Source organism: Oncorhynchus kisutch, linkage group LG15, assembly GCF_002021735.2.
Source record: "Oncorhynchus kisutch isolate 150728-3 linkage group LG15, Okis_V2, whole genome shotgun sequence".
NCBI lineage: Eukaryota > Metazoa > Chordata > Actinopteri > Salmoniformes > Salmonidae > Oncorhynchus > Oncorhynchus kisutch.
This window is the reverse complement of record NC_034188.2, coordinates 61,747,191-61,765,863: the sequence shown is the minus strand read 5'-3', so window position 1 is coordinate 61,765,863 and position 18,673 is coordinate 61,747,191. Positions and strand designations below refer to the sequence as shown.

The 18,673-nt window shown below is 44.1% G+C and overlaps 1 protein-coding gene across 2 annotated transcripts; it reads left to right on the top strand.

Moving 5' to 3' along the window:
• The first annotated feature begins 1,040 nt into the window (after nt 1-1,040).
• LOC109905637 (remodeling and spacing factor 1) lies at nt 1,041-17,245 on the top strand. 2 transcript variants are annotated; one of them, XM_020503136.2, is made up of 17 exons: nt 1,041-1,419; nt 2,540-2,631; nt 2,695-2,787; nt 6,073-6,278; nt 7,191-7,354; nt 7,503-9,003; nt 9,286-9,409; nt 9,559-9,753; nt 9,971-10,075; nt 10,146-10,225; nt 10,324-10,372; nt 10,457-10,557; nt 12,114-12,181; nt 14,398-14,569; nt 14,721-14,938; nt 15,064-15,234; nt 15,657-17,245. In XM_020503136.2, exons 1-17 carry the CDS (start codon nt 1,266-1,268, stop codon nt 16,139-16,141), a joined length of 3,978 nt encoding a protein of 1,325 aa, XP_020358725.1. In that variant the 5' UTR covers nt 1,041-1,265; the 3' UTR covers nt 16,142-17,245. The 2 variants fall into 2 exon arrangements, with proteins under 2 accessions (XP_020358725.1, XP_020358724.1); XM_020503135.2 differs by having other exon boundaries at nt 10,454-10,557.
• Nucleotides 17,246-18,673: the final 1,428 nt, after the last annotated feature.

Below are 18,673 nucleotides of genomic sequence, written 5' to 3'. Positions count from 1 at the left end.
CATTGAGTATCAGAATATTTATGCTGCAGTGCCATTGGCACACTCAGATCAGACTCCACATCACAATTGTCTTCATCTGTCAAACAAACATAAGAGACCACAAGTTTAACAAAGTAAAATACACAAACAGCCTACTGGTTATGGTTAAAAGAAAGAAAACAATTTGAACATTTATTCATTTAGCTAGCTAGACATTTCATGAGCATCACCAGTGGCATGCCAGCAATGATGGGGATAATTATTGCATTGGTGAGACATTGTTAGTTATCCAACAACTTCTGTCTGACAATGTAGGGGATGAGCTAATTAGCTAGCAACAACATCATATGGGCTGCCCCCAAGCTAAGTAAGTAAGCTAGGCATCAGTTAGCTAGCTACAGTATGTTAGGACTTAGGAATGGCTACCTACTTACTACTAACAGTTAGCTAACGTCTGCCTGATTCAGGATACCCTATATGTGACGATAGCTAGCGAGTAAAGTTAGCAGCTAGCTAACAGCTACTGTACATGTATGTGTTAATGTACTGATGAGATGTCGCCTTCTGATCTGTACTGGAGCATCATAGCCCAGCCACTTCTCAGTGAAAGGATGCTCTTCAGTCGGCCTCTTGTCCACGAAGTGATAGGAACACACATAGGGTCGGTTTGGAGTTTTCTTTTTTTAAATGTTTATGTTTAGAGGTTTCTTCAAGTGCAATGCGCTGAGGCAAATCCGAAGAGTTTCCTGGGCCTTAGGAGGCGGGTGAAAATCAAAAGGCGCCTCACAACTGCACTACCCTCTCAAAAATTGTTCGGCGGTCAAAACACTCCTGTTCCATGAACAGCTTCCGTTTCTGCCAGTTATTGTGGCATCCCCTTACCGATCATAAAATGCCTGTTTTTCGTCCATATTTGGGAAGTTGTAAATAGCGACAGTGAGATATGTAACTAGCTAACTGTTGCCCGGAAGTGCTTAACCGGAAGTCAATCACACAAAAAACGTAAACAGACCCCGCCCATATTTCCGTAGAAAATAAGGTGAATAGACTGTACTCTACATGACTCGTACACCAACTAGCAAAGTAAATGTTTAGTAATCGTACAGGCCTAGATAATGAACCACAAGAACATTCTTGATGTCTGAAACTTGCGTCCCTGGGGGAATACCTGGTCACAGAGCCCCCTCCTTCGTCTACCCATGATACGATACTTGGCGCGTTGAATTCTGGGCTCCTTTCTGTCCTCCCAAATCCGTTCATTCTCATCCTACTCCCCGGCTGGAAAAATGGCTGCTTCAGCGGCAGCGCAGGGCTCAAACCCCGGTCTCTGCCCCAGTTTCGCAGTGGTCTGCTCGTTCCTGGAGCGCTACGGACAAGCCCTGGACCTACCCGAACTCACCTTTCCGCAGATGGAGAGGTATCTCCGGGACACATCGACAGGTGGGAAGGGAGAGGAAGAGGGTCTCAGCATCATCATCACTGACTTTCTAGCTAACTGGGTGGTCAGGGGGGAACAAGTACAGCTAGCTGGCTTAGGGGAGTTTCCACACACTGTGACATGTGCCTCGGTATAACTGGCTAATGTTACTGATTGATGTAACTAGATAGCTAGATGTATCGTTACTTAGCTATTTGTTAAGAAACTAGCCAGCCATTCCTGCTTGAATGACCAAAGTAACTAGTTAGCTACCTTAATTTCGTTAGCTAGCGGACGTTAGCTATTAGGTGTACTTTTCCATCATGCTTGCCTGCCCATACTAGTGCAATAAAAGTATACAACTCAGCCCCAGGTGTGTATGAGTAAATACTATTTGAATACAATCGGTGTCGTAAACAGTTGTCTAAATAGTCCGATAAAAACACTACTTGGCAGACTGTCCATTTCGCGCAGGCGCAATGCGTGATGTGTAGTCGAGCAACTTCATGCTAAACCAAGCTAACGTTCGTCAACACATCAGTGGCTATTAATTCATTCAAATAAAATTCCGCTGATTTCAAATTACTCAGGCTTTACATTTGTCACAGTTTATAATTATTTAAATCCTCCTTTGAGACAATGTTAGCTACTGGGGCTTTCTTGTCACGATTTAGCTAGCTAGTTATCTGGCTAGCTGTGTGTGGCGTACCTAGGCTAGTATGTACTAACGTTTTAGTATCTGTAGGAAAGATGTTGTTACAAGTTAGTTAACTGTCTGTAGATAACCGTGATAACGTTGTTTGCTCTTTCCACATTTCCTTCATTGTTCACCAAACACATCGTCGTGTTTTTTTATTAATGCAAAAAATGACAATGAATCACAGTTGTTGATCTTACCTCCACGCCTGCCACTGTTAGCTAGATATTTGAGGATACTTCTAAGAAAGTGTGAATCAATGTGAATTGCACAGACAGTCAGAATACCAGAAGGAGAATGTTGAGTTTTTAAAAATCCACAGCACAATGGGTGTTGTAATAAGTGTTTAGTGTTATACTAGCTGGTGTTATGACAGTGTACTTAGTTTTATATCAAACTTATGTATTAACTCATGTATTATTTCTCTCTGTGTGTATCTCTCTCAGTTCCCAAGCCACTAGTGGAGCTGCATGTCAAGCTGCTAAGGAAGCTTGGCAAGTCTGTGTCTGCAGACAAGTGGGAGAGGTACCTGGCTAAGGTAAGCTGTGCTTGGTGTGTGCTTAGTGTGTACACCTGTAATGACTGTATATTTGTCATCCAGGTATGCCAGGACATCAACAGTAGCTGGGCCTGGGAGCTGGAACACAAGGGCTACCAGGACATGAGCATGGAGTGCAAAACCAGCATCCTCAAAGTAAGACACACACACACACCGTGTGCAGACTATCACACTAATATACCAGACTACCTCTTTACCTCCTCTGTGATATCTACTGTTATGTATGAACAGTATATTGATCATATACAGTGCCTTCAGAAAGTATTTATACCCCTTGACTTTATACACGTTGTTGTGTTACAGCCTAAATTTAAAATTTAAGACTTTGTGTCACCGATTTACACAATACCCTATAATGTCAAAGTGGATTAATCTTTTTATAAAACATTAATAAATAAAACATTTCAAGCTTAAATATCTTGAGTCAGTAAGTATTCAACCCCTTTGTTAACAAGTCAGATATTAAGTTGCATGGACTAACTCTGTGTGTAATAATAGTCATTCAAAAATCGTGTTAAACACTATCATCTCTGAACCCCACAAATAAAATGATCTGTAACGTCCCTCAGTCGAGCAGTGAATTTCAAACACAGACTCAACGATGAAAACTGCAAAGAAGGGCACCTATTGGTAGATGGATACATATATCTTTTTTAAAGCAGACACTGAATATCCATTTGAGCATGGTGAAGCTATTAATTACAATTTGGATGGTGTATCAGTACACCCGGTTACTACAAAAATTGACGGAGAGGAAGGAAATCGCGCAGGGATTTCACCATGAGGCCAATGGTGATTTTAAACCACTTACAGAGATAGCTGTGATAGGAGAAAGCTGAGGATAGATCAACAACATTGTAGTTACTCCACAGTACAAACCTAAATGACATAGTGAAAAGGATGCCTGTACAGGAATACAAAGCACTATGTTTGGGGTAAATCCAACACATCACTGTACCACTCTTCATATTTTCAACCATGGTGGTGGCTGCATCATCTTATGGTTATGCTTGTCATCGGCAAGGACTAGGGAGCTTTTTAGGATAAAAAGAAAAGGAATAGAGCTAAGCATAGGCAAAGTCCTAGAGAAAAACCTGGTTCAGTCTGCTTTCCAACAGACACTGGGCGACAAATTCACCTTTCAGCAGGACAATAACCTAAACACAAGGACAATTATACACTGGAGTTACTTTTTATTTTATTTATTTTTATTTAACCTTTATTTAACTAGGCAAGTCAGTTAAGAACAAATTCTTATTTACCTTTTACCAAAAGGCAAAAGGCCTCCTGCGGGGACAGGGGCCTGGGATTTAAAAATGAAATACAATATAAATATAGTACAAAACATACATCACATAAAGAGAGTCCTAAGACAACAACATAAGGCAGCAACACATGACCTCACAGCATGGTAGTAACACAACATGGCAACAACATGGTAGCAGCATAAAAACATGGCACAAACATTATTGGGAAAAGTCAAGAGCACGAAGGTCAAGAAGGTAGAGACAACAATACATCATACCACACAACCACATCTGTTAAGAGTGTCCATGGTTGAGTCTTTGAATTAGGAGATTGAGATAAAACTGTCCAGTTTGAGTGTTTGTTGCTGCTCGTTCCAGTCGCTAGCTGCGGCGAACTGAAAAGAGGAGTGACCCAGGGATGTGTGTGCTTTGGGGACCTTTAACAGAATGTGACTGGCAGAACAGGTGTTGTATGTGGAGGATGAGGGCTGCAGTAGATATCTCAGATATGGAGGAGTGAGGCCTAAGAGGGTTTTATAAATAAGCATCAACCAGTGGGTCTTGCGACGGGTATACAGAGATGACCAGTTTACAGAGGGGAGTTTAGAGTGCTGTGATGTGTCCTATAAGGAGCATTGGTGGCAAATCTGATGGACGAATGGTGAAGAACATCTAGCCGCTCCAGAGCACCCTTACCTGCTGATCTATAAATTATGTCTCCGTAATCTAGCATGGGTAGGATGGTCATCTGAATCAGGGTTAGTTTGGCAGCTGGGGTGAAAGATGAGCGATTACGGAAACCAAGTCTAGATTTAACTTTAGCCTGCAGCTTTGATATGTGCTGAGAGAAGGATAGTGTACTGTCTAGCCATACCCCCAAGTACTTGTATGTGGTGACTATCTCAAGCTCTAAACCCTCAGAGGTAGTAATAACACCTGTGGGAAGAGGGGCATTCTTCTTACCAAACCACATGTCCTTTGTTTTGGAGGTGTTCAGAACAAGGTTAAGGGTAGAGAAAGCTTGTTGGACACTAAGAAAGCTTTGTTGTAGAGCATTTAACACAAAATCCGGGGAGGTGTCAGCTGAGTATAAGACTGTATCACGTGCATATAAATGGATGAGAGAGCTTCCTACTGCCTGGGCTATGTTGTTGATGTAAATTGAGAAGATAGTGGGGCCTAGGATTGAGCCTTGGGGTACTCTCTTGGTGACAGGCAGTGGCTGAGGCAGCAGATGTTCTGACTTTATACACTGCACTCTTTGAGAGAGGTAGTTAGCAAACCAGGCCAAAGACCCCTCAGACACCAATACTCCTTAGTCGGCCCACTAGAATGAAATGGTCTACCGTATCAAAAGCTTTGGCCAAGTCAATAAAAATAGCAGCACATTATTGCTTAGAATCAAGGACAATGGTGGCGTCATTGAGGACCTTTTAAGGTTGCAGTGACACATCCATAACCTGGGTGGAAACCAGATTGCATACCCGAGAGAATACTATAGACATCAAGAAAGCCAGTCAGTTGATTATTGACAAGTTTTTACAACACTTTTGATAAACAGGGCAAAATAGAAATAGGCCTATAACAGCTAGGATCAGCTTGATCTCCCCCTTTAAATAAAGGACAAACTGTGGCAGCCTTCCAAGCATTGGCAACCTCCCCAGGAAGGAGAGAGAGGCTTGGCGGTGATAGGGGCAGCAGCCTTAAAGAAGAAAGGGTGTCAACCATCTGACCCAGATGTTTTTTGGGGTCAAGTTTAAGGAGCTCCTTTAGCACCTTGGACTCGGTGACTGCCTGCAAGGAGTAACTTTGTAGCGGGCCAGGGGAAAAATGGAGAAGCTTCGGGGATAGTCGCATTAGAAGGGGTGGGAGATGAGAAAATGTTGGACAGGCAAGGAGGCATGGCTGAGTCAAATACTTACCAAGACGACATTGAATGTTCCTGAGTGGCCGAGAGACAGTTTCGACTTAAATTGTATTAAACATATATGACAAGACTTGAAAATGGCTGTCTAGCAATGATCACCAACCAACTTGACAGGGCTTGAAGAATAAAAAAAATAGTAAAGGGCAAATATTGTACAATCGAGGTTTGCAAAGCTCTTAGAGACTTACCCAGAAAGACTCTGTCTGACCCTAACCCCCCCCGTCTCTCTCTAACCCCCGACCCCAGTACCTGTGTGAGATCCAGTTTGATGACAACCTGAAGTTCAAGACGTTGGTGAACGAGGAGGAGGCGGAGGCGATGAGGCTGCAGCCGTTGGGCAGAGACAGACAGGGCCTGATGTACTGGCTGCAGACTGACGCCCAACACAACATCCGACTGTACACAGAGGAACAGGACGACTGGGACGGATCCACCTGGAGCTGTATCGTCAGGTAATGATGCATGGATGGATGTATGGAAAGATAGATGAGAGATATTTGATGTAATCCTAGTCGGAGCATCTGAGAAGCGAGAAAGGGTGTATGTACAGTGCTGTGAAAAAGTATTTGCCCCCTACTTTTGCATATTGTTGATTCTGAATGTTATTAGATCTTCAACCTAAACCTAATAATAGATAAAAGGGAACCTGAGTGAACAAATAACACAACAATGACATATTTATTTCATAAACAAAGTTATGAAACACCCAATGCCCCCGTGTGAAAAAGTAATTTCCCCCTTACACTCAATAACTGGATGGCCTAACATTCTCCTGTAGAATTCTCTGATAATAGAAGGAACCATGAACTCTGCTCTGTATCGGATAATTCTACAGGAGAATGTCAGGCCATCCGTCTGTGAGCTGAAGCGCAGCTGGGTCATGCAGCATGACAATGATCCAAAACACACAATCAAGTCTACATGAAAATGGTTAAAAAGCAACACATTCAAAGTCCAGACCTAATCCCAATTGAGATGTTGTGGCAGGACTTGAAACGAGCAGTTCATGCTTCAAAACCAACAAATGTTGCTGAGTTAAAGCAGTTCTGCATACAAGAGTGGGCCAAAATTCCTCCACAGCGATGTGGGAGACTGATGAACAACTACAGGAAGCATTTGGTTGCAGTCATTACAGCTGAAGGTGGCACAACCAGTTGTTGAGTGCAACTACTTTGTTAATTAAATAAATTAAGTATAAATTTTTGGGGTTATTAGTAAACTCAGGTTCCCTTTATCTAATATTAGGTTTTGGTTGAAGATCTGATAACATTCAGTATCAAAAATATGCAAAAATTGAGAATATCAGAAAGGGGCAAATGCTTTTTTATGGCACCGTATGTTCAGAATGTTCTGTTTGTCCTCAGAACCCGGAATGACTTAGCCGATGCTTTGGACCTCCTGAAGACCCAGCTGGATCCAGAACACAAGGAGAAAGAGGAAGGAGAGACAGAGAAAGAGATGGACAGAGAGAAGGGAGGATCCAACTGTGCCACACCTGTGGAGAGGGGGAGAAGAGGCCAGGAGGAGGGTAAGGGTTCTTTTGTTACCTGTAATATGATGGTGTAGTTAGTAGTAACATGTGGTCACTACTGCTCTATTATAATTGTGTTATTATGAATGAATGTTGGAACCAGAGTTGCAATATAACATGTCAACATGTGTGGTGATTTTTCAAGGTGAAGCTGGAGGAGAGGTAAAGGTGGAGGAAGGGGAAGTGGCAAGACAGGTGAGGAAGGCTGAGGAAGACGAGAAGAAGAGTAAAGAGAGAGGGAAGAACGAGGAAGATGAGGAAAAGCGAGAGAAGAGTAGATCATCTTCCTACCCAGAGTCCACTAGTACGGATGTCAACATGGCGTCTTTAGCAGAGAAGGAAACCCCAACCAAGCTTGCACCGGTAGTCTCAGTGAAGGAGGAAAACATTGCAGTTGAGATGAAGGAAGAAAGGGAGAAGGAAAAACAAGGTGAGAAAGAAGAGGGAGAGAAACAGAGCGGGAGGAAGGAGGAGAGGTCAGAAGTGATTGACAACAGAGTGAGCACCATCACCGCACTGGTCAAAGAGGAACCCCAAACGCTTAGCAACTCCCCTAGCAATGCTGTCTCTGTCGTCATGGTGCCTATCTCGGCAACGATGAAACAGGAAGTTCCTCCTGTGAAGGAGGAAGCGGAGAGGGCGCTGAGGACCGATCAGCAGGCCAAGATACCACTGAAGAAGAGAGAGCTCTTTGGCGCCAACCGTCACCATAGCAACACACATCACAACAACAACAATGACATGCACAGCAACCATCACAACAACAACAGCCATAGCAGCAGTACTAGCAGTAGCATCATCGTCCGTAACCCTTCAGTAACACATACCAAGGAGGAGCAGCTGGGGAGGCAGTCAACTCCTGATGGGGGCCTGGCAGTCACACCGCCAGAGGAGCTGACCAATGGGGGGGCTCCCCTAAACGGGCTTGGGGGGCTCATAGGGGGTATATGTCATGTGGGGGTCATCTGCGGGCCGGCGTCGCAGCAACAAGATGGCGGATCGGTCTGTACGGAGAGAACCAGACTAGGGTCAGAGGAGGGGGAGGAGAGGGCCAGAGCTCCAGACAAGGAGAGGAGCAGGCAGTCAGTCCTGGTGAGGAAGAGTCCTGGCTGGGGAGAGACTGGAGCCCCATCACCCCTGGAGCCTAGAGGACAGGAGAGACAGGCAGGAGGAGAGGAGAGGGAAGGAGAGAGAGCGAGGGAGAGGTTAGGAGAGGATGGAAGAGAGAAAGCGAGGGAGAATTTACATGGAGACCAGTCTGGAGAGAGGGATGACAACCCAAAAGAGAAAAAGACTAACCTCCATGTGGAGAAAAGCGAGGGATGCCATGGAACAGAGGAAGAGGAGAAGAAGAGTACCTCAGGAGAGAAGGAGCAGGAGTCAGAGAGAAGCCAGACTGTAGAAGGACAGGTGGACCAGGGAGAGGCCCTCAACACAGACACACCAGCCCATTCTGGGGTGAAAGGTGCTGGGCATGGAGCAACAGACCGGACGGGTCCCCTGGAAGCCTCCTCTGAGCTGCAGAAAGAAGGGATCAGGCTGAAGATAAAGATCCCTCCCAACCAGAGGAGAGAGAACGTGCGAGAGCAGAAGGGGGAGGAGCAGGGAGATGGGAGGTCTCTGCGGAGATCGGCTCGGATCTGCAGGTAAGGTCCATGATAGAATCTCTTCCCATTTCTTTCATCACAATAACTGAGGTGACAATTTATCATGTAGAGCTGAATAATAGATACAAAATTCTGATTTATTATCATGCTCTCACTCATCCCTGCCGTGCTGGCTGGCTCATAGGGCAGCAACAAAGGCTTTCCACTTCTTCTGACTGTCTTTGGCCATCTTCTCCAACTGTGCCCCAGTTCTGCTGGTATTGTTGGAGCTGTCTCCATTGTGCTGTAATTTGATATTTTACTGATCAACCCTACCTACAGACCCAGCCCAAACAAGGTGGAGAGGCAAGACGCACCCCCAGGGGTGAGGGAGGAAGAAGAAGAGAAGACTGCTCAATGGCAAAAGAAGAGAGAAAACCCTGAGGGACAAAGCAGGACTGTAAAGGTAACTACTTTGTTTTAAAAGTTAATTTACTCATAAGTGATCTAGGAATAAGGCTTTGTATGAATGTGAAAATGATCATAGCCAAGAAAATGTTGGTTATCAAGGTGATTGATTATAAATGTGTGTTTAATGTGTGTGTGTGTCTACAGAGCAGACGAAGACATCGAGGCGCCCGCTGGTCAAATACTCGAGCGAAGCGATGCAAACCGAATGAGGGAGGGGAGGAGGAGAGGGAGGAGGGGAGAGGGGGAAGTGGTTGTGACTCAGATGACTCTAGCCAATCAGAGGAGACGCCTAATGAAGATCCCTGCAGCCACTGTGGACTCCCAAACCACCCCGAACTGGTGAGAAGTGTGTGTGTTTGGAGTACATTGTGTTTTTTGTTTCTTTACATCTTGGTATCTGTATTACTTATGAAATATTGTTCTTTACTGTGAAGCCAGAAACGGCGTGTGTTTAAACTGTTTCCCTTCTGCAGAGCACTATCTATTCTTGATTTCATGAGTTTATTTACACCAAACACCTGAATGTGTGCACAACCTGTGTGTTTCTCTGCTGCAGATCCTGCTGTGTGATTCATGTGATAGTGGTTACCACACCGCCTGTCTCAGACCCCCTCTCATGGTCATACCTGAGGGAGAATGGTTCTGCCCGCCCTGCCAACACGTAAGTGAGAGAGAGAGCGAGAGAGTGTGCGCGTGCATGCATGTATTAACACTGTCCCTGGTCTCTGTAGAAGCTGCTGTGTGACAGACTAGAGGAGCAGCTGCAGAATTTGGATTGCGCTATGAAGAAAAGGGACAGAGCTGAGAGGAGGTCACACATATACACACACTCAATCTCACACGGTCTCACTCAAACACTGTCACACACACACTGAAATGGTTGTGTAATTATTGTTTTTTTCTCTGTAGGAGGGAGCGTCTGGTGTATGTGGGAATCAGTGTGGAGAACATCATTCCTGTAAGTACACACACAATTAGGAAAGGCCAAATGTGCATAAAATAAATGATCATAATCTGAATTTGTGTGTTGTGTTTCTAGCAGGAAGGGGAGGAAGAGGAGAAACAGGCAAAAAAGAAAGATGCAAAAAATACCAAAAATCTGGGAAGGAGGTCTACCAGAACCAGGAAGTGTATCAGCTACAGGTGTGTGTTTGTGTGTGTGTTTGTGTGTGTGTGTGTGTAAATAAATTAAAGCCACTAAATAAAATTGTTACCTGCCAAATTGACCGGGAGGGAAAAAAAAGTGGAATTCATGGGTTACGCAACCAATGCATATGGATCTGGTCAATTTCTCAAATGGCCAGTAAATTAAAATCTTCCCTGTCACGTTGTCCCAATGACAGTATAAATGAATGGTAAAAATATAATTTATATTGCTGCTCTTGGTTTTCACAAGATTGGAGCATGGTGTATGTAGCTTGTTGATGATACAGCCCGGGATCAAACCAGTGTCTGTAGTGACGCATCTAGCACTGAGATGCAGTGCCTTAGACTGCTGCACCACTCGGGATATGGAATTAAAATGTTGAAGGATAGGCTACCAAGACCAAGAGGTAGGCTGCTACTTAATATTCCGAATGTAATTGTTGTTATTTGTAGGATGAGAGCACATGCACTGCAGCCTCAGTTAGCCTAGCTAGCTAACGTTAGCTAGCTTAACTAGCTTCTTACAGGTTTGATGCAGTCAAGACAGGTACTAGGTAATCGTATTCGATGATAAATAACCTAGCTATGGCAGCTATATATGGCAAAGTTAAAGGGGATACCTAGTCAGTTGCACAACTGAATGCATTCAACCAAAATGTGTCTTCTGCATTTCTCCCAACCCCTATGAATCAGAGAGGTGCGGGGTGCTACCTTAATCAACGTCATCAGCGCCTGGGGAGCAGTTGCTGTTACTGGTTAACTGCCTTGCACAAGGGCAGAATGAAAGATTTTTCCATCTTGCCCACTCGGGGATTCGAACTATCGAGCTTTCGGTTACTGGCCCAACGCTCTTAACCACTTGGCTACCCGCCGCCCATAGTCTACTATAGCGCGTGTCGGCTTGGTTGGTTGCTCTTTCCCTCCCTTCTCCCTGTGTCACTCACAGTATTGCCTCTCCCGTGTCTGCTAGAGCGGCACCTTTTCCCGTCCTCTCAAGCTTTATCAGCTCAGGGTTAATAAAGTCGCTTAAAAAAAAGACTTTTCTGCTGCTTCCCTCACTCTGATCAGACCGGGTCTGGATCCAACCAGGTATATACGGAACGGGTCTAGTTGTCCTCGGGCCTGAACAGAACGGGTTTTTATTTTTCAACATTTTATTTATGCATATTGGGACCCGTCAAGAAATCTAGTGTGAGCTACTCCAGGAAGTGATGTTGGAGGCTAGCTCAGTGCTGCACCCTCTCATTGAGTAACTCAAGATGAAGGCCGTCCGGGGTACTGCAGGCTGCAATTAGCAACTAAATTATTCTTCTAACTTCTTCTATGCACGATTTTAAAACATCTGGTGTATTAGAAGCAATTATTGGTACCATGATTGTCTTCCAAAAAAAATGTGTATGAAGATTGCCATTATTCCATTCAGTATTATGGGGGATCCTGTTTTCTACTAACAATGCGTGCAGTACCGCGGTCGGCCTTGAATTCCTGTGGCTTCCCCCTGCGTTGTCCGGCTCCACATGTTCCTAACGTAAACCCTGGTGTGTGTGTTCCAGGTTTGATGACTTTGATGACGCCATTGATGAAGCGATAGAGGAAGACGTCAGAGATGCTGATGGAGGAGGTGAGAAATATAGAGGAGAGAGAAAGGGAATGAATGTGTACACTGAGGACTGAATGGCTCTCAAATGGCACCGTATTCCCTATGTCAGGGATCATCCACTAGATTCAGCCATGGGCTGATTTTTCTTTTTTTTTCTTGAGCGGATGGTCGGGGGGGGGGGGGGGGGGGGGGGGGCGGCATCATTTAAAAACTTGCTTGCATTTGTATAAATTAATGTGTCTCTATTATGCGTGGGAAAATATTATTATTTATTTTTTGGGGCAAAGGAATCTTGGGGGAACAAATAAAATCACCCATGGGGATGCCAGTTGGGGAGGGGAACCCTGCCCTATATAGTTGCACTACTTTTGACCAGAGCTCTAAGGGTCCTGGTCAATAGTAGTGCACTATGTAGGGAATATGATGCAATCAAGAGGGTTTAGATTAGAGGTCGACCAATTTTATAATTTTTCAACGTCGATACAGATTATTGGAGGACCAAAAAAAGCTGATACCGATTAATTGGCTGATTTTTATTTATTTATTTGTAATAATGACAATTACAACAATACTGAATGAACACTTATTTTAACTTAATATAATACATCAATAAAATCAATTTAGCCTCAAATAAATAATGAAACATGTTCAATTTGGTTTAAATAATGCAAAAACAAAGTGTTGGAGAAGAAAGTAAAAGTGCAATATGTTCCATGTAAGAAAGCTAACGTTTAAATTCCTTGCTCAGAACATGAGAACATATGAAAGCTGGTGGTTCCTTTTAACATGAGTCTTCAATATTCCCAGGTAATAAGTTTTAGGTTGTAGTTATTATAGGAATTATAGGACTATTTCTCTCTATACCATTTGGATTTCATATACCTTTGACTATTGGATGTTCTTATAGGCACTTTAGTATTGCCAGTGTAACAGTATAGCTTCCGTCCATCTCCTCGCCCCTACCTGGGCTCGAACCAGGAACACATCGACAACAGCCACCCTCGAAGCAGCGTTACCCATGCAGAGCAAGGGGAATAACTACTCCAAGTCTCAGAGCGAGTGACGTTTGAAACGCTATTAGCGCGCACCCCGCTAACTAGCTAGTCATTTCACATCGGTTACACCAGCCTAATCTCGGGAGATGATAGGCTTGAAGTCGTCATAAACAGCTCAATACTTGAAGCACAACGAAGAGCTGCTGGCAAAATGCACGAAAGTGCTGTTCAATGAATGCTTACGAGCCTGCTGGTGCCTACCATCGCTCAGTCAGACTGCTCTATCAAATCATAGACTTAATTATAACATAATAACACACAAATACGAGCCTTAGGTCATTAATATAGTCGAATCTGGAAACTGGCATCTCGAAAACAAGACGTTTATTCTTTCAGTGAAATAGGGAACCGTTCCGTATTTTATCTAACGGGTGGCATCCATTAGTCTAAATATTCCTGTTACATTGCACAACCTTCAATGTTATGTCATAATTACGTAAAATTCTGGCAAATTAGGCGGCCCAAACTGTTGCATATACCCTGCCACAATTTCACCTGGGTAATATTGCCTGCTAACCTGGATTTATTTGAACTAAATATGCAGGTTTAAAAATATATACTTCTGTGTATTGATTTTAAGAAAGGCATTGATGTTTATGGTTAGGTACACATTGGAGCAAGGACAGTCCTTTTTCGCGAATACGCACCGCATCGATTATATGCAACGCAGGACACGCTACATAAACTAGTAATATCATCAACCATGTGTAGTTAACTTGTGATTTATGATTGATTGTTTTTTATAAGAGCATTAAACTTATATCTAGCAACTTACCTTGGAATACTGCATTCGCGTAACAGGCAGGCTCCTCGTGGAGTGCAATGAGAGAGGCAGGTCGTTAGAACGTTGGACTAGTAACTGAAAGGTTGCAAGATTGAATCCCCGAGCTGACAAGGTAAAAATCTGTTGTTCTGCCCCTGAACAAGGCAGTTAACCCACCGTTCCTAGGCTGTCATTGAAAATAAGAATGTGTTCTTAACTGACTTGCCTAGTTAAATAAAGATTAAATAAAGGTAAAAAAATTCAAATTGCCCAAATCGGTGTCCAAAAAAACAGATTTCCGATTATGAAAACTTGAAATCGGCAATTCCGATTAATCGGGCGACCTATAGTTTAAATGACAGAATAGTGGCCTGCCTGTGTTCCTGTTGTTGTGTGTAACTCTGTGGTCCTGTGTGTAGGAGTGGGGCGGGATAAGGACATGGCCACCATATCGGAGGAGGGGAAGGAGAAACGAGGACCAACCACAGCTCAGGCCCCTCCCACCAGGAGCAGGAAGAGGCGGAGACTTAACGACCTAGAGAGCGACAGCACGGCTGCAGAGAGTGAGGAGGAGTTTCAGCTCAGCGCCAGGTGCGTTTGTCCCTGACTGGCCTTAAGTCAGTCCTAGTAATTCCGTGGATATGTGTGTGTGTGGGTGCTACGCATTGGAGCTACCCCCCATATTGTAAAGTCATTTTTTGTTTGAACACTATAAATGCAAACTTTTAACTTGTGTCTGTAGTACGGAGGAGGAGTTTGTAGCGTCAGGTGATGAGGAAGCAGCCAGTGATGTGGACAGCTTTGCCAGTGACCCGGGCTTCGTAAGCCAGTCTACACGGGCACAGAGACGGGCACCTAAACAGAGAACCACCAGGACCTCAGCAAAGTGCAAGAAACACCCTCGCAGACGGAGGAGAGGATGGGGGGAGGAGGAGAGTGAAGATGAGGAAGAAGAGATAGGTGAGTAAGGCTTGGAATATGAGTTGGGAAAAGATGACACACATGCACAAATCCAGGTTTGGTGCTGGAGGTTAAAGAACATGTTCAGTTGAAAGTCAAATAAAACTCTCTTTGTCTCTCTGCAGAGACCAGTGATTTGAGTGACAGCGATGAGGACAGGAAGAGGTGTGGTTTAAGGCGGGGCCGGAAGCGGGAGGTGAACTACCGTGAGACGTCGGAATCTGAGGGTTCCCAGGCAACCACTAATAAGGACAAGGCCAAATTCGGCCGTCGTCTCTCCAGCTCAAACAGCGATGGTCAGTTACTATGGTTACCATCCCTGCCCCAAATTAGGGAGGTCCATGTGGAACTTGACAGACTGTCATTTAGTGAATGTAAACAATTCATAACCAACCCGCATTCAGACACTAGCGGCAAAAAAACGCTTCTGCAAGTGAAAGCGTGCCGATAATGTTCCACCCCTCCCCCTCCTAAATTTAAACCAATCTAAACTGACCACTGTCCCTAAACCAACATTTTCTGGTTGGCTGGATGAAGCGGAAAACACGTCACCAGATGCAGAGAAAATAAAGCCGTTTAAAAAATTTCGCCACTTCCACGGCAACTTTGGCCATCGATTCCATTGCGCCGGGCAAAGGAACGTTTTTGCCGCTAGTGTCTGAATGCGGGGTTAACTCCTGCTGATGTCTGAATCCGCCGCTCGCTCCCTCTATTTCAGAATCCTCCCATTCGAGAGAGTCTGAGGAGGAAGAAAAGAGGGGAAAGAGGTGGAGAGAAGAGGTGGAGGAGACTAGAACAAGGGGAAAGAAGAGGGGAGGAGAGAAGATGGGCAGAGGGAAGCGGAGAGAGGTGTTGATAGAACAGCGGAGGAAACATCTAGCTCTGCTGAAGAAATGCAGACCCTCCACTAAAGATAATGGGGAATCGGAGTCGTCATCCGAGGAAGATCGTCCTATCCGCAAACGACTGAACCGCATCGACTCTGATGAAGAGGGAAAAAATAAGGAGGCGGATGAAGAGGAGAAGAAGCTGAGAAAGACGTTGTCAAAAGACAAGGAATCAAACAGCCCTAACAGACAGCAGGCCTCTAGAGGCTCAATTAAGCCTGGGGCTGAGAGTGCAGGCTTACCCAGGGACAGAGCAGCCAGAGCTGGACAGAACAGGTCTAACAGCCCCCCACCTCCTGATCAGTCAGATGCATGATGACATACAGACTGTTACTTTTAGTTTTTTTTTTTTACACTTTCTTGCCTTTCACCAATGACTTTTCTCATTACCTCATCATCATCCCTCCTTCTGATTTCTCCTTCCCCTCCTCCCTAAACAGGATGAGTAACTACTGGACCAAATGCACTAGCACCATCCAACACACAGACACACAACACAATACACAGCCAGAGGGTGAAGGACTGTCCTGACCTCCACCAGACAGACACCCGCCTTAGCTGTTCTGGACTGTACATAGATGCTCTCTCTGCTCGGCTGCTGATCCTGTAAAATGCTAGACGTTCCCTTCTCTCTTCTGTCTCCTTGTAAAATAGTGTTCTATATTCCATGAAGGAGAGAGCGAATGGACTGGAGTGTTTAATTATCCCAAAAAAGAGAGTTGGATGTTTTAAACCAATGGAAGAGCTGCTCCTGTTCTGCTGTGAACCAGGAAGATAACGACTAGAAAGAGATTCATACAGGCTGATTCATCTCAAATGGCACTTTGCAGATTTGACCACAGTTACAACTACATAGGTTATAGCTACAGTACACTGGGGGCTGGCAGATGGACACTGGCAAACCTAGCTATGTTCAGTAAATCATTTCACTGTTGGTTGTTATGTGTTCGTTGAAGTGTACCTCCTCTCACTCAGTGAGGACTGAATAATTCCTCCACAACTCTTCAGTCCAGTCAAAACATTCTACATCCTACTACTATTTGAGAGGATGGGGGCATACTCATTAGTCAGAAAAAGGAATGAAACAGGGAGACCTACCTGAACTTGCTAAATGTTTTGCTGCTGTGTGCCCTAATGAATATGGCCCCAGGTGTGAATGCTGTATCTGGCCCTCAGTCCACTGTCTGTTTTTATCATTAGAGTTCTATCTGAACTGCTTGTAGATTCTATCATTCTAGCTCACTGTTCTTATGTTGGTTTCTCCCCCCCAAAATATAAAATCTTTTGAGATGTTCAGTCTGAAAAAAAAAAAACACCCAGTTTTTCATCCAGTGTATGTACAGTATGTTTATAGTTGGTGCTGTAACATAGGTGTTTTATAAGTTATTAAAAACCAATATTCAAGCATCTCACAAATGCACTTTGTCTGCTTTTGAAATCTTTTACTATACAAAGATTGACTACACAGTGGACCCATGCAATGGGATGACATGTTCATTGACTGACACAATGGGTATGTTTTTGTTTGCTGTTATACCAATATAACCACAATCAGTGAGTACTTCCTACGGCAGGGTGCCACGACTGGCGGTCCGCGGGCCAGTGATTTAATTTGGCCCCCAAATCAGCGCCAAGTGACTTTTTTTTGGAAATGAGTTCCCAAGTATTCCCATGCATAATATACATGTGATCTTAAACAAATGTAAGCTAGGTTTGTTTGGGCTTCTTGCAGTCTACAAATGATTTGTAATTATGTTCTAGTTGATGATCCCTGTCCTACAGTAGTGATTTTTATGTTAAGCGTTTTAAACATTTTAATGATAATGCCGTATCAGATAAAAACTAGTGTGTGTGTGTGTATGTATAGGCTATCAGGAGTCCATGAAACCTGCTGCCATCTCCTTGGCTCAATGGTAGTCTTTGGATGCGCCCCAAAATGGCAGCCTATTCCCGATTTAGTAGGGCTCAAGTAAAAAGTAGTGCACTATATAGGAAATAGAAGTGCCTTCATCTTCCTGGTTTAAGATCTCAGGTGTTGAACATGCAGCTTTCTTCTGTGTCCAGATCTACAGTGTTCCTGTGGTTGTCTCTGGTCTGGCAGGACTGTGTTGCTGTTACCATGGCCATAGGTAGTGGTACTGTGAGGTACCTGGGTTCTATACTTTGAACTGGTACATATTTGACTTAACGGCCTGTCCACCTAGTGCAGTTTGCTCAATCTAGAATAAGAATGTGCAAACGTGTTAGTAAACCAAATAGTATGGTTTAAACGTTGGACAAATGAACCAAAGGTTGAGAAATGGTATGGGGCCCATGGTAAATAGCCTGCATAGTAATTAATAAGAGCCTACTAGCCTACTATTGTGGTCACTCCACCAATGTATACTACTCATGGCAGACAACATACAGTACCTCCAATTTGAGCCTTTTCGCAATGGCCCCAGATTTCCTTGGGCTATTTAAGTTCTTATCTAACGTTAATTAAGTTCTTATCGAACGTTCCACTCCCTGTACTCCATGTCATGTGCCAAAATGTTTGGCAATGGCAAGGAGTGAAACGTTAGATACGAGACGGATACTCAGACTAGCGTCTATCCAGGCTTTACGGCGGGTCTTATCTTTAGGAATACATTTTTGCTCTGTTACTTGTCTGTTGGTACATACGATCGTACAGCAGCTTGTTTGCATTGTTATTGCCAAACGTCAAAGCGAGGAACATGTTGCTTTTTTACTTTTCGCGCGGCTAGTAAGAAGAGGGAAATCATCACTTCCTCGTATAACCCCCAACCTGTAGTTGGCGGTAATGTTTTCTTGCAGTTGATGTTCCTTCTCCCTCTCCTTTCTCTAA

Bases quoted from the DNA above. Each gene is read 5' to 3' on its own strand.
- LOC109905637 (XM_020503135.2), top strand. From the start codon at position 1,266: ATGGCTGCTTCAGCGGCAGCGCAGGGCTCAAACCCCGGTCTCTGCCCC. The intron at 7,355-7,502 runs GTAAGGGTTCTT...TGATTTTTCAAG, and splicing joins GAGAAGAGGCCAGGAGGAGG to GTGAAGCTGGAGGAGAGGTA. The intron at 14,570-14,720 runs GTGCGTTTGTCC...TTGTGTCTGTAG, and splicing joins GAGTTTCAGCTCAGCGCCAG to TACGGAGGAGGAGTTTGTAG.